Consider the following 15,006-nt stretch of genomic DNA (forward strand, 5'->3'; position numbering starts at 1 on the left):
AGCAACCTCTCCGTTAGCCCCGTGTAACGCTCCTGAGGGCCTCATCAGCTGCCCAGTCCCAAAATTTGCAGGAACAAACATCATTTACAACACAGGCTGCCTAAGGCCGCCTGTTTCCTTGTGATGCGGATAACTATCAATTTGCCAATTCCATACAGGACAAAAAATGCTATTATACATCACAGATAATTTCTTAAACAGAGGAAAAAAGCTGCTGAGTTTTCACTGTACTTTGATTAATGGTCACAGCTATGTTCTGGAGATGAAAGTGAGTAGAAATGCCAGAAGTATTGAAAAGTATATCGATTCAAGGTCTGGAACTTGCTAATTCAGTTCTTTACAGATGCTGAAAGCACTGTTTTACAGAGGTAAGCAGTCTGAAATATGATCTGAGTAGGCATCAAACACAGCTAAAAATAAAGCTGTACAGCACTGAAAAACTATACATTATTTGCCTCTAGATTTATGATCTTACATTTGGCCCTTCTTGAAACACAAAGCGTTGGCCCAAGCACATCTTACCAGGAAATCCCCATCATTCTGTTGGAGAGAGTCCTCCTCATTTTTACCACTTCTTCCAGGCTCCGTAAGATTTACAAACTATCAGTAATGATTTTGTCTTAAAACCCCCCGCACAAACCTACAAGTCCAAAAACTGACCTTTGGAAGCCCACTAGAAATATGGCCCTCCAGCCATAATTCCCCATACATCATTTTATCTTGAGATCAATCATATAACCCTTTTTAATCTACTGAATATATGATTCTAACTTGTAAATTGAGTTGTCACACAAAAGGCAAATATCTATCCTAGCACTACCCTTATCTCTATGATACAAAGTTACAATCACACCGAAAATGACTGTTAGTTTGACCGATTTATTTTTCATATACTGATGGGCATTGTCACTGTATTACTTTCCTCTAATTTTTTCATTAAAGAAATCCTGCATCAGGTATTCTGTTACATACAGTTGGTGTTGGCCCACACTTAGTCAGAGTTTCATGTCACTTAATATTGACGCAACAGTTTTCTTATAGTCTGCAGGAAATTTCCAGTGCTCCAAGACATATAAAAAATTAGCTTATCAGTCAAAACAGATGTTCAGCTTACTCCTGGATTCAAGCAGCTAGACCTGCTGCTAATAAACATGCCTAACTTTAGCAACTACAGCTTCCCAGTAACCTTATTAGACTTTGCTCCTTATTAATGTGTTATTGTAACCAATATTTTTACAAGGTATCCAAGGTAAAACTTAGGTATCCTAAAATTTAAGAACAGCCCCATCAGTTATTCTAGTGTAGTTGCATGCTACAAATCATCCCTGGGAGACCGCTACTATGTCAGCTTGTCCAGCCACTATAGGTTACGTCTAACCTGAAAAAGAATGGCACACAGCTGTACCCTGGTTGTATCTGCATCCCTTTCAGGACGTTCTTCCCAACCATCATCGTGTAGAAATCCTAGCACAAACCATGTTCTTTGACAGCATGCAATCTCTCCACTGATATTCCTGATTTTCTTGTTCAGTGGTTTAAACTGCTATCCTCAAGAATGTTTTACACAACCCTCTGTTCCAACCTGTCAGTATGATTTTCAGATATATCTTCCTTATTTTCACATTGAAATCTTGGTAATAATAATGTTGGTAAAAAGTTTAGATCTGCCCTTTTCTTTCTGCTGCACACAGCCTACCTGTTTGTGTGTACTTACAGAATACCCCAGGGTACTGTCATCTATGTGAGGAAACACTGCACATCCTGCTCTTTTTTTTTTTCTTCTTTTTTTTCTTTTATTTGTTTTTTATTAACAGATTTGGCTTCCTTGGTGGTCAGTTCTTCCCCTTCTTGAATCTGGAGTTACAATGGTTCCCAAGGCAAGCTGGGAGTGTGTTCATCAGGGAGCTGGTTCCATGGACCAGCCAGGGGACAGGGGTGACCCCAAGACAGCAGGGCAGCGACCTTTCTGACCAGGACACCGTGCCAGGGCACCAAGCGTGGCAATGCAGTAACCGGCTCTGCTGTCCCTCCGGTGACTGCCAGGCAAGTGCAAGGTCAGACCCAAGGTCAGTGAAGGATGTCCATTCTGGAGGCCTCTGCTGAGCATAGATGCAGCAGCCAGGCCTGGGCTGGGCCAGGCAAGTGGAGGCTGCATCCTTCATCTTACCTGGTATTTCTCTCCATCCTTACAATCCTTTCTTCCATGCTATTTCTGTTAACAGCAACTTGCAACCCACCTGCACTTCATGCACATGATTCAGCTACCCGTTAGAATAAAAAGACATGGCTCAGTCATTCCAGATCCAAACCACTGCCCACCACAGGCTCATTGTATAGAATTACACCTAAAAGGAAAGGTATAGACATCCAGCTTGTGTGTCTACACTGAACTGCTACACTTCTAGCATAGTCTAAGTAGGAGAGAGAGGGGCTCTTCCCAAGGGCAAGCTCTACCTACTGTCTTTTATTCAGATGACACTATCATGCATTGAAGTATTTTTATATTATGAGTAGGTACTGGAAAAGATCATTAGCACTCTGAGGAACAAAAAAGCAAGTGAAATTGGTCTTTTTTTAGTCAAAATTATTTTTATTTGGTTGTATTTAGCAGAAGGTTTGTTTTCCTCCTTTTTTTTCCATTTTTGCCATTCTTTCAGTACAATATATTAACACTTTGCACCTCTTTAGCACTTTCCAGTTAAGGCTCTCAAAGCATTTACATACATGAGCTAATTAATCCTCACAACAATCATTAGCAATAAGGAAGTAAAATGATCTGCATCTGCAGAAATTAAGAGAGAGAAATTAGGATCAACATTTTTCAAGTTTTTCTCTGATTTTCAGTGTCTACCTTTTAATATGCTGGGTCTGATGATCATAAATGTCCCTCCAAGTTTTGAGTGTTTCAGGCTTTTTAAAGAAAGCCTGAGGTTGAGTGCTCAAAATCCAAAGGTATTTATGGCAGTCTTTATTTAGTAACTTGTTGAAGGACACACAATAAGGGAGCAACAGAATCCAGAACTGGGAACAAGACATAACTTCCACTTATGTGTTGTATTAGAAGACATAATTTCCTCTTTGTAACTTACCTTTGAGTTTAAAATCATAATCTATTCCCTTCTCCTTACATATTATGCTTTACAGACCATCTCCAGCAGACTTTAACCTCAGGTACTTAAATTCTGTGTTTTACTAGTAAGTTTTACAGAGGGTCTCCCCAGTTATGAGCTGTATACAGTACATAATGCCTTTGGGTGACTCTAGTGATGCTTATGTTATCCCAGCCTTAATAACAACCCCCCCCCCCCAAGCAACAGATGTGGATTTCATCTCTGAATATTTAAAGCAGATTTCAGAGTTCAGGGAAAAATCTAACATATGATTGTCTTAAGGACCCCCCCTCCCGCCCCCATCCCCAAACATGATTCAAATGGAAGATTAAGTATTAACTTGACATGGACAGTGCCATCCTGTCAGTAGTGCATCTGCATATTCTTCATAAAACCCTGTAAATTCACAATTACACCTGCAAACAGAAGTGCTATGATCTGTTCAAGAAAACAATAATTTTAAAATATCCATTCAATCCACATAAATGTTGTCTTCAAATTAGTTTCCTCAGAAGATACTGACATAAAAACATACAGATAAAACTATTTTCTAGTTAGGTTAACAGTGAAAATTCCAATAAGACAAACATAATGCAAGTATTTTTAAAGAAACTCAATATAAAATTTCACTTGCTTAAAAAAGGATCTAAATGAGAAATCTTTGTTATTTCAATGAATTGCTAGACTCTACATTTAAAATGATGCATTTACAGAACTCTTCAGATGGCTTCTTCTATAACACTAAATACTGAAATTGACAGTTGTGTGCAAGTATTAAGTTATTAACATTTTTAAATGTTAACAATACATTTTTAAATAGCCTTGCAAGTGCAATCTTATTAATATAAAAAAACATAAGAGCTACAGTTTTATATAAATTATATGAGTAAATGAAAGTGCTTTTCAAGTATTTATGTTCATTTACAGTTGTATTCTCTTGTATAAGTCAGTGCTCAGATGGTACAATTTAAGTATCAATTTTTTTTTAATTTAAGATGCATGCATTTAACTGGATGGAATAAGTGATTTCATTTCCAGAAATGTTTGTGATAAATATTTAAATATTGAATATTGTAAAATGTGTATATTTTACTTTTTGTTGTGTATTAAAAAATACAATAAAAAAGGAAGACAGATTACATCTGGAAGGGTGTGTGCTAAGCTGATAATGCCATGGGAGCCCTTGAGCCATACAGTAACTGCAAATTCCATCAACATTTCAAATTATGATAGTTCTTCTTCAGTAGAGACAAAAGCATGCAATCATAATAAAGGCCTGATACTGTCAACTTGTTAAGAAATTAAAGGTTTTCTATAATCTGTGTCAAAAGCCACTGAATCTAAAGAAGACTTTCCAACAATTTCAATTAGTCAGTCCTTAGCCAAAGTTACACGGGAGAAAGGAGCTAGTGCATATCACCGTTGTACTGTCTACAGAGCATAGCGTAGCGACCTTTCTGGCTAGTCACAAACCATCAGTATTGCAGTGATACAAAAAAAAAAAATTGTATTCCTGTGTCTCAGCCAGAGGAGGGATGAGATAAGTGGGGAGATACTTGTTTATTAGACAAGAAAACCAAACCAAAACAACCCTATAAATGAATCAATATATATTTAAAAGTGCACTGAAAAGATTTCCTATTGAACTCCAGCTCTCTTAACTGCCAGATTTTCATCTTAAATTATATCTACTTTGAACACTGAACATCTGTAAGCTGATATTACAGCATTTAGTTTGTCTTGCAGTTTGAAAAGCACATGATGCAAGGCAGCATTAACATCTTTCATTAAAGATCTGGCAATGCCACAGTTTTATCATGAAGATGCAGCTCAGAAATGACACAGTTCAGGAGAAGACCCTGCAGGACTGCCATTACAAGTGTACTCCAACAAAGTGCTTTGTCATTTGCCAAAGAAAAAAGTCAAACTGTTGCCCTACCTCACCATAGTGCTGCACTGGCAATTTATAATTTTCTTTCCAGATGCAATTGGGCTTTAATAAATTATAGCTCATCAGAAGTAGGCAATTCTTTTTAATAAAAGCAGTTTTGTGCTCCATCAGCAATGCCCATTGTTTAGACTGGTCTTTTCATGCAGACCTGACAGCGGCTGATGATGTTTTCTAATTCTCCTGCTTTCAAAGTCTGTGGCACAGGTTTCCTAAAAGGAAGAGAAAACAAACATTCACTTTTTTCTTAAAAACAGGGAGAGGTGATGAAAGTTTTCATACTACTGGATTTTTCTGCTCTTTTCTCTATTCCTCCCCTGCCCCCGCCTCCCCCATCTCTTTTGCTCAGAGGGTTCCTTCTCCTGAACGCTAATTTTGACTCACAATGGGAATAAAAAGGAACTACAGTGACATAACTGTGAACTTAGGTACATTCAGACACTTAAATGGGGTTGGCTGCAGGTACTTAGGATCTTCATGTTCTTAAAAAGTATTTTTCCCATTCTTAATATGGAGAGGAATGGCAATGTAAAGTGTAGTTGACCAGATGAGCTCAGTTAACTGCTTTGAGGAAAGAACTGAGTACAAGCAAATACCAACACTCATGCTGAGAATTAAATCTTCAGAACACAGGGATATATTGAGCTCTGTGCATACCCCTAAGGATAGTCTTGAATCTGTAGAGACACTGTAGAAGTACTTTCTGCAAGATTCCGTCCCCACCCCACTTAGTTTATGACTCCAGGATACATAAAATTAATTTTTCTGCATTACAGAAATCATTCACCTTGGCTGTTCCATACCAAACTAACACATAGGGGCCCAATTATGGGCTAATGTACATTAGAAATCCCACTGAAATTGTTAGGGTTTCAGAAGCTGGAAGTCAGTGCAGGATCAAAGCCATGACACACTGATTCGCTTGGCTAATCTGATTTTTAGACATAATGTGTTGGATTTATCTGTCTAAATGTAGACATCTATGCTTGAAGTAGCTGCCTAGACTCTTTTACAGTCAATGGACATAAACTGGGATGGATTTCATCTCTTCCCAGCAAAGGTGTTTAAAATGGGTCAGAATACATTGCACCTTAGAAGCACCTGATTCTCTCCCTTGAGTTGAGCTCTGATGTAGAAGTGTTACGTTAGGCAACAGAATTAATCTTACATTATGACTCCTCTCCAGATTCTGGGACAAGCTCACTGTTGCAAAATTCAAGGCAAATTACTGAAGACGATGGCATTATACGTACTTACATCAGAAAACATGCTGCATTTAAAAGGCTCTTTGGAGATGGAATTACAGACATTGAAATTCAAATCCTTGACTCACTAAGGCCTCTTTGAGCTGTTCCAGCACTGCAGAATGACCCTAAGCCCAACCAAGGGAGATGTCTAATCTGAGGGGAATTACTGGGGGAGCCCTTGATGTTAGGCAGGCCAAGTTATTGGCTCCTCGGCCACCTGCAGCATGGATGTGACAGGTAAGATGCAAGAAGTGGGGAAGAGTTGGGCTGCTGGGAAAGTACATTTTACCTGAACATTCTTCTTGGATTTAGCGATGCCAACCAGAAGCTGTAGGAATTTGTGTAGTAGTTGCACGTCCCCCTGCCATGGCACTCTATGAATGGGATGGCTCGAAATTCTTCCAGGCAAGACCCAGGTGATGCCAATGCTTGGCCAGAAGCTTCTGAGCCAGCACTTGTATACTGTAAATTTTTAATAAGAACTTGTCCATCAGCTTTTAGTAAACTGCAGGCAAAAATCTCTAAAACATACCATAGATGGTGCGGTACATCTTGGACAAAAAGTTAGCATAGATTAAGTTTTATCAGACTTCTAATAAAGCACAGAAGCCTTATGAAAATTCAAGCACAGTTATGGTTATTTCTTAAGCCCCTCCAAAGAACTTTTCCTGCTTTGTGAAAAGGCATGAAAACCACACACAGTACAAAGACTAGAAAGTAGTTGGCATCTGTCCAGTTGAAGACCACAGTAACCTAATTATGAATAAGCCAAATCTCCTATTTTGTCTCTGTTCATATTTTTTGTTGCATTGATTGCTTCTCCAAACACAAAAAGCAAAGAAGCATTTTCTTTCTCTAATTTTGGTAAACATTCCTAGAAATGCTCCTAAAATCACAGAATGGTTGAGGTTGGAAGGGACCTCCGGAGATCGTGTAAGTCCAACTCCCCTGCTTAAGCAGGGTCACCTAGAGCGTGTTGCATAGAACATGCCTAGAGCATAATTTATGACAGCAGAAAACTGGCTAGAAACTACAATTAAAATTGGTGATATTTGAAATAAGCAAATGATTTTAACCAGATGCTGCAAAAAATTTATTTTTTTTTCTCCAAGATATTTAATATTAATTCGGGGCAAATCCCAGGAGATACAATAAATTCCACACCAGACCTAAAAAGACTTCCTATCATGCAAATAGGAATGTGGGCTTGCAAAAGGGGTTTTTCATTCTGTCATTTACCCTCACTTGCTGGCAACCTTTGACATCTCACAGGCAGAGGTAACAAAGGTGAAGTGTTATGTCCCCCAGGATGGATGCACACTTATTCCCACACTCAGTTTTCCTCACCTTGGAAGCACATTATGAACTTTCTCCACTCACACCTCTTTATGACATCAAAATTGCTGAGGCCCTTCTTTGTAGACAATGGACTACTTTTGTTTGATTTTAACCTTCTGTGGAGTTTGGCCCCAAGATCTGGTTTATAAAAGGACTGCCTGGCATGGAAGTGGTGGTTTATCCTCAGTTACTTCTGCATATCTGTGTTCACAACTGGTCTAGCCATCCCACTCCCCAAACCTGTGTTTCCTAGAGCTTTGCATGATGCATGAGAATGAGACAGGGCAGTTATTTTTGTCAGACTAAAATTCTATGGTTTTCCTTTCATCATTTGCCCTTTTCCTCCTGTCATCTATTATTGAGGACAGATCAGAATAATTGTTCCTATGCTTCTGATATTAAATAAGGGTTAATAGAATTATTGTCTATTTCTAGGGAAAGAAAATTTCACAATTATTAAAAAACAAACGAGCTAAGAGCAGATGAAAATGTCAATGAAAGGGAGAGGAGAGAAACAGAATACGTCTGGCCTTTATACCCTTACCATAACAAAAGAAAAACCCTTCCACAGAGACGTCCAGCCTTCTGGACATGCAGGAACTACAGTTGTTTGGCTGTGAACTGCTATTACCATTGCAGCTCCTTCACAGACAACGCACCTGTAGGAAGAAACACACATGCATTTGGTGCAGAGATGAGGGAAAATACATAAGTGGACAAAACCCGCCCTGTACCATGAGAATAGTAACTCGCTAATGGCAAGGCTTAGTATAAATGTTACAGCTTGCACACAACATTTTCTCTTTTTAATGAGAAGTAAATTGAAGGTAACCCAAATACCTGCTTTGCTATCTCTACCAATAACACTATACAAAAATTGGTAAAAGATGAGGATTAGTCTCAGATCATCTGAGCTTCCTAATTTTGCCTTTACTAAAGTAACAAGCTAAATTTTACCTTCTTCATGTGCTCACTACTTTATGTTACTATGGTTTAGATCAAAGTTTGTTATCTGTACCTTTATTTGCTAAGATTAAAAAAAAAGAAAAAAAGTAATCTTTATTTCCTGAAGGAAGGAACTAGGAAGATGGACTACCAGACTGCAACAACTGGGTAGTGCAGGCTGGAATACAGAGTGCAAAGCTTGCCTTCCTATCTTTCAGTTTACTACTCTTCATCTTTCATGTTTTTTTAACTCTCCTTCTTTAGAAGACCTTCATTCTTGGCTTTCCTAAAGCAGCATAGGCTAGAAAGGACCACATTCGCACAATGGTGTTTCATAGGAGAGATCCTTCAGCCACAGCATCTAAAGTTCTTCACTGACTACAGTAATTATATTAAACGTAACTGGGAGTTTGTTTTGTACCACATTCCAAATACTGAAGCTGTCTTTATTTTAGTTTAGCCTGCCCCTAACATGCATGACAATAGTTTGTAAAAATAAATAAAACAGGGAGATTGTGTGTTGTTTTCTCATGTCAGCTACGCAGATTAAATGTGCTGTGGGACCCTAGCTTTAATTTAACTTTTCTTAGGGTATCACTGAATATGTGAAATATTCAGGTGATTAATTAAAAATCAGGTGGCTGAAATCACTGTTGTGCTGGCTGAGACAGGCAGATCTTGCTCTGAGATTTGCTGTTCAAAATAAATTTTGTTGTCTGTGTGGCTCCAGGTCAGAAAAGCCAAAATTCTTGTACTCTTACCTGCTTATATAGGGTTCTAGTGCTCTGCCAGAAATTGGTGCCATGTCTACCGGCATTGCTGCTGCAGTTGACAGCCAGTATGAATAATCATTGCGAGAAGCAAAATTACAAACATTATTGGTGTCACAGAATAAGAATGGCATGGTGGTAAATCGCTGCAAGCAGCTACCAGCTGTTCCTAAAAAATGAAAGAGAAGAGTTCATGACAAATAAGAAATTATATTTAGCACAGCAAACAGAAGAGACATGGTGGGATCCAATCTACTATGGTGAGAATTTAAAAAGTTGGTACCTATAACAAAAGAGAAGAAAAGTGTCTGTAGATTGGAATTATACAAAAGCAAAATGCTTACGTTAAATATAAAATAAATATATATACACACACACAATATATGAGCTAAGAACAAAATCTGTGTTAAAAAGCAATAATATCTTGCTGACTTGTATCAGTCTTTGAGATGACAGCAGGGATACAGTTGCCTAAATACAAGCTTCTGGTGCCACTTTAGATTCCCTATAGTATCCCATTTGGCCTCCAGGAAAGCAGGGTTCTCTCACAGATCCTGTATCGTTACTGCCAGCCCTGGGCAGCCATTACCTGGCAGATACCTATGTGTAAGTAACTCAATCTCTCCTGAAAAACATCTAGGGGTAGCAAAAAGGGAGTATATGATTCCTGCATTTTCTCAGAGCAATGGAGCTCTCTGGAGACTGATGTTTGTAACTAATGTTTATTTCAAGTATTTACTGTGAGTTTGGTTTCATGAAGGCAGCCTAGCATTACTGCACTCTACAGAAAGCTATCTGAAAATTTGTACTAATACAGTACCAAGGTCTTGTCCATGTGCTTGTTCATTTCCTTGTACAAAAAGCAGCGAATAGCCAGTGTAGATCTGTGATGTCCCATAGGGGCATGCAGGAATCTTGGTTGATTGGCTATGCCGGGTAAAGATAAAACCTCTTCTTGTTGGACCAGGGATGATAACACCTGGTGATCCAGGTAACCCCTGCAGACCTGGAAAGCCAATCAGTCCAGGTGGTCCTGTGGAGGGAAAAAAATAGAATTACAAATACTATAATTTTGTTTGCATTCTTACTTTACTTAAATTAGTGGAGCCACTTGAAAAAAAATCCAAAAATTAATCGATAAGAAGATCAAACCTGAAAATTGGTAGCATTTCTTATTAGATATATTAGCTCTTTCAGACCAAGATCAGGTACTCTTACATTGCCCAGTTTTGCAAAATAGTGAGACATTTTAAAGAATCGTGGCCCTCTTTATTGAAGAGTTGTAGAGTAAAAACATTTTATAGTGACTAAGTAAACATTTATTATATTATATATTTATTTTACATGTTATATTTAATGGATATATACAAATATAAAAATACATATTTGAATAAATATATTAATATTTATTCAGTTCCATTTTGATGTCATGTAAAGGAACACTGATACCTAGGGATTTAAATGGATTTTCAAGTGGGTAAATAAATGTGATTAATAACAGAGAAGCACAGTCAAGGCATATTTTGGATAAAATTTGTAAATTATTGTTTCAGTGGTGAACATGCATCTGCTGAAAGCTAAGCATGTTCTCACATGTACTTGTGGCCCACAGCTACTGAGGATGTTACAGAGCATCAATATATGCAAAAGGAAGGATTTACAGAAATTGAGAACACAGTTTATCTGCAAATTTGGTAGTACAAATCAGAGATGTCTTGTTTGTTGTACCTCTTTGACCTGGAAATCCCCTGTCTCCTTTTGGACCAGGCAGTCCTGGTTGACCTGGACTCCCAAAAGTTCCTGGTAGACCTTTTACTCCTTTAGGTCCTAAATTATAATCAGGAAAAAACAGAGTAATATAGCAGTAATTATTCTAAATTCTAATAACAGTTTATGAATAAAGTTAAAAATCCCCACCTGAATGTAGCTGCATTATAATAAAAGTGTGAGTAACAATTTGCTAAGCTTTGAAACTTGGTGTCTATAGTGTTACTGTCACCATGTTTCATATCAGGATGATGACAAGGCACTATGGAATGTACTGCAGAAAAATATTCTCATAAAGAATGGTTGCAAAAATCAAAGGGAATAGCTTTCTCCTTTAGCATTTCTTGTACAATAGAAATATTTCAAAAATATAATAACAAGAAGCCATAATCATTTCAGTAACTGTTCATAATGCCATAAATAATGCAGCTCCTTTGTAAAACAACTGTAAAAAAGTGTAGAAGAACAATTCTATACTGCCCTCTCTGTTATCCCTGGGGGAGCTCTGTCTTTCCTGAGTGGTGCCTGCCTTCCGGCAGGCCTGGCTCCCTGAGGAGCTCCCTCCTGCTGTGAAGAGCTGAGGTGTGAGAGAGTGTCCGAGCACCTGCTCGCTGTATATCCTCCTCCTCCTACCTGCTCCTTGCTCCCACATTCCTCACAGCACTGGCAGGCTTCTTTTCTAGTGCCACTGGAGGAGTAGCTGGCCTCTTCTTCCCTTCCATCTCCCCAAACAACCAGAGGGACAATCACTTTGTAACATGTCTACAGTACTTTTACTACCTGTGGTATTTTTCCTCTCAAGATGACAAACATACTGAGCATGAGCCTGCTCATACGAAAATGGTGAATGTTTTGTCTAAACTTTACGTTTTATTCCATTATTTTGCCTAGCCTTATGTTGAGGGAACTGCTTATTCACTTGCAGACTGTGGGGGTGGTGGAAAGATGGAATGAGACAGGTTCTGAATATGAGGCAGTTAACACGGCATCAATAGTTACTTTTAAAAAGAGAGGTATTTTTAAAGACATGTTGATTTTCTGTGCAGAAATATGTTTTCCTGCTAAACCAAAATGTTTCATTAAGTAACACAGACAAACATGTACAGGGATTAAGAACAAACAAACAAAAAAACCCCCAAACCCCACCTTGTAGTCCAGGAATCCCTTGAATTCCTTGATCACCTGGTGTTCCTGGTCTTCCGGGTAGTCCAGGAGATCCCTTGTTTCCTGGGACAGAGAATACTCTCCCAGGGACTCCAGGTGGACCTAGCAACAAAAATATAATGAAGAGCTAGTTGTTTTATACTAAAAAACAAAAAAATCCCCCAAATCAAAGAAACAACCCACACAACCAAGCTAAGTCAGCTTGTATTATAACAAGACGGGTTGTAATAACGTGTTACCATGTTGGCCTTTTGGTCCCCTTGGCCCTTCTGCACCCTGTGGTCCAGGAGGTCCTTGATTACCCTTTTCGCCTGGAAAAGGAGATTGGAGACATATGTGGTTTGAAGTGTTGAAACAATTACCAGAGGTTCAGAGGCTTACCTAAGAGTCCTGCATGATCCATGCAACCTTCCCAAAGAGTAACAGTCAGCAGGCTCAATCTGAAATACTAGAGTGGAGCTCTACATCTTTTCTGTTAATTCTATTATTTATAGGTCAAATGCAGTCAGTTTACAAGAAAATGTTTTTGTGCCTGTCTCCATATAATAGCCAGTCCCATAAGCTTAGCTTAAAATCTTAACTTCAGACTATGTGTTTTTTTACTGAGCTTGCAGGACAAGTGTTGCCTTCCATGATCCTGTGCAGTTCCAGTCCGTTCAAACCCAACTGTCAGTTGTGCTGATGGTTTTTAGGAGGGATGTAAAGCTTTTCAAATGTTTTAAACTTAATAAAAAATTCTTTCTAAGTGCAAAATATCAAGTTGTATCCAGATTATTCTTCCACGGTGGTGCTGGAATTAAAAAACAGTTTTGTCATCAAGTCAGGAGACTTGACTGACTACGCCATGGAACGAGGGCTTTTGCTTAAGAAAGTATAATTACTGCCCACATAGTGATTTTTAAAATTAGAACTACAAATTTAAAATATGCAATATTTAACATGGAAAACAAACCAATGGGCTAAAAAGGTAAAGACAATTTTATGTCATTGTAAATTTTGTAATTGAAAATGAAAATATTTGAGTGATGCAGACCCATATCAGATTTAAATCACCGACTAGAAAAATGTCTAAATTACAAGGGTTTTTAGCCACTTGCTGATCCAGCTAAGCCTCAAGAATACAAAGTTAATGCAGGCAATGAATTTAACAGTTAGTCTGCTGATAAACTAGTGAATGAGATCATAATTGGGCCTATTACATTATGACAGCAAACAGAGGACCCAGGGCTTTGTATTTGCAATTACGATTAATGCTGTTGAGTTCTGTAGCTAAGGGGTTGCCAAAAGCCACATCTTTTAGTGGTGGTGTGGCATTTAGCGTTAGTAAACCCAGTCCAAAGTCCTTACACAGCATTAGTCACTGGTAAGCCCTAGGGACAAACTTGTTCTGATGTTGCCTGTAATGGAGGCCATTAAAGTTCTAGCCCTTCCTCACTTTAACATCAATTTAGACACACCCACGACATTGAACTCAAAGAAAATGATGTCTGATCAAACCTGCTCCCTTAATGAAGGATCTCATTTATAGTTGACCCATATCCTGCTCTCTTTATAGAAAAGGCTTATATCTGTAGGACCTCACCTGGCACTACTACAATAACACAATATGTATATGATTGTATTTGGCATACAGAAGTGTATAAATGTATGAATACCTTTTACACCTGGAAATCCAACAAATCCAGGATCCCCTCTAGCACCAGGAAAACCTGATCGACCTTCCATTCCCTGCAAGCCAGGTAACATCAATAAACAGGAAGCAGCATTTCCACACTACAAAGTATATTTTCTTTTCATTCAGAATATTCAAAGCATTATGTCTTCAACTAGAAGCATTATTTGCTCTGTTTGTGACGTTAGAAATAGCCAGACCATTGTTAATATTATTCTGTAATAAAAAATGGACAAGGAAATAACAAGTCAGAAATTCACAATAAAATGCCTTTTCAGTTCATAAATGCCCACAAAAACTACTTTTCATATTCAGCTTAATATCTTTCCTCTATTACAAGGTAGTCTTTTTCTTTTTTTTTTCCCTCCCTGGGTGTAGATTTTATGGTAAGAGAAAATTAGCAATGGAGTTAGAAATAAGGAGCATTCCTTTCCACTGACTTTTGGACCTGGAGGACCAATGTTGCCTTTTGGGCCTGTTGGCCCTGGTATGCCATCTGCCCCTCTAACACCTTTGCTTCCTTTGATGCTGGGAGTGGGAAGACCAGGAGGCCCTGGAAAACCGGGAGCACCTGTATGGAAACATCAAAATAAGTAAGGACTACTGCCAACGGCATTTCACAAACATTGCATACAATGCAGTACAACATTCAATGACTCTATTACGGTACTTCATGTTTACTGTCTCTCAGTGATTCCAAAGGAAATATACTGATTTAAAACAACAACAAAAAAATTTCCCTAGCTTGTTAATTTAATCTGAGATCAGAGCTGAGTTCTTTCAGTCCTCTAAAGCACTACAGTTTTTAAATGTCCTTCAGTTCTAGTTATGTTTGTAATAACATTCTTGCTATCTCACAGCTTTAAAGTTGGCTCTCAGCTGCCCTAAGGATTGCAGAGGAAGAAAGCAGAACCATGCAAGTGGGTGGGCTGCAAACTGTAGCATATTTTTTAGTTTACATCACACTGCACAGACAACTGTGATGTTCACAATGGTAACACTGCATCAACTGATAAAGAAACTACCTGTTTAATTATGAAGCCCT

The 15,006-nt window shown here is 38.3% G+C and overlaps 1 protein-coding gene across 1 annotated transcript in view; it reads right to left on the reverse strand.

The window, feature by feature from the left end:
* Positions 1 to 3,419: 3,419 nt before the first annotated feature.
* COL4A3 (collagen type IV alpha 3 chain) overlaps positions 3,420 to 15,006 on the reverse strand; it is a 67,649-nt gene continuing 56,062 nt past the window's right edge. Inside the window, exons 43-52 of the mRNA XM_067301465.1 lie at positions 14,402 to 14,532; positions 13,945 to 14,017; positions 12,529 to 12,600; positions 12,272 to 12,391; positions 11,087 to 11,185; positions 10,179 to 10,391; positions 9,350 to 9,527; positions 8,188 to 8,302; positions 6,595 to 6,767; positions 3,420 to 5,270 (exon numbers count right to left, since the gene is read on the reverse strand). Coding sequence (XP_067157566.1) covers positions 5,186 to 5,270; positions 6,595 to 6,767; positions 8,188 to 8,302; positions 9,350 to 9,527; positions 10,179 to 10,391; positions 11,087 to 11,185; positions 12,272 to 12,391; positions 12,529 to 12,600; positions 13,945 to 14,017; positions 14,402 to 14,532 — 1,259 coding nt within the window. The 3' untranslated portion in view covers positions 3,420 to 5,185. The remainder of the gene's footprint in view (positions 5,271 to 6,594; positions 6,768 to 8,187; positions 8,303 to 9,349; positions 9,528 to 10,178; positions 10,392 to 11,086; positions 11,186 to 12,271; positions 12,392 to 12,528; positions 12,601 to 13,944; positions 14,018 to 14,401; positions 14,533 to 15,006) is intronic.

This window comes from Apteryx mantelli, chromosome 9, assembly GCF_036417845.1.
Source record: "Apteryx mantelli isolate bAptMan1 chromosome 9, bAptMan1.hap1, whole genome shotgun sequence".
Taxonomy (NCBI): Eukaryota; Metazoa; Chordata; class Aves; order Apterygiformes; family Apterygidae; genus Apteryx; species Apteryx mantelli.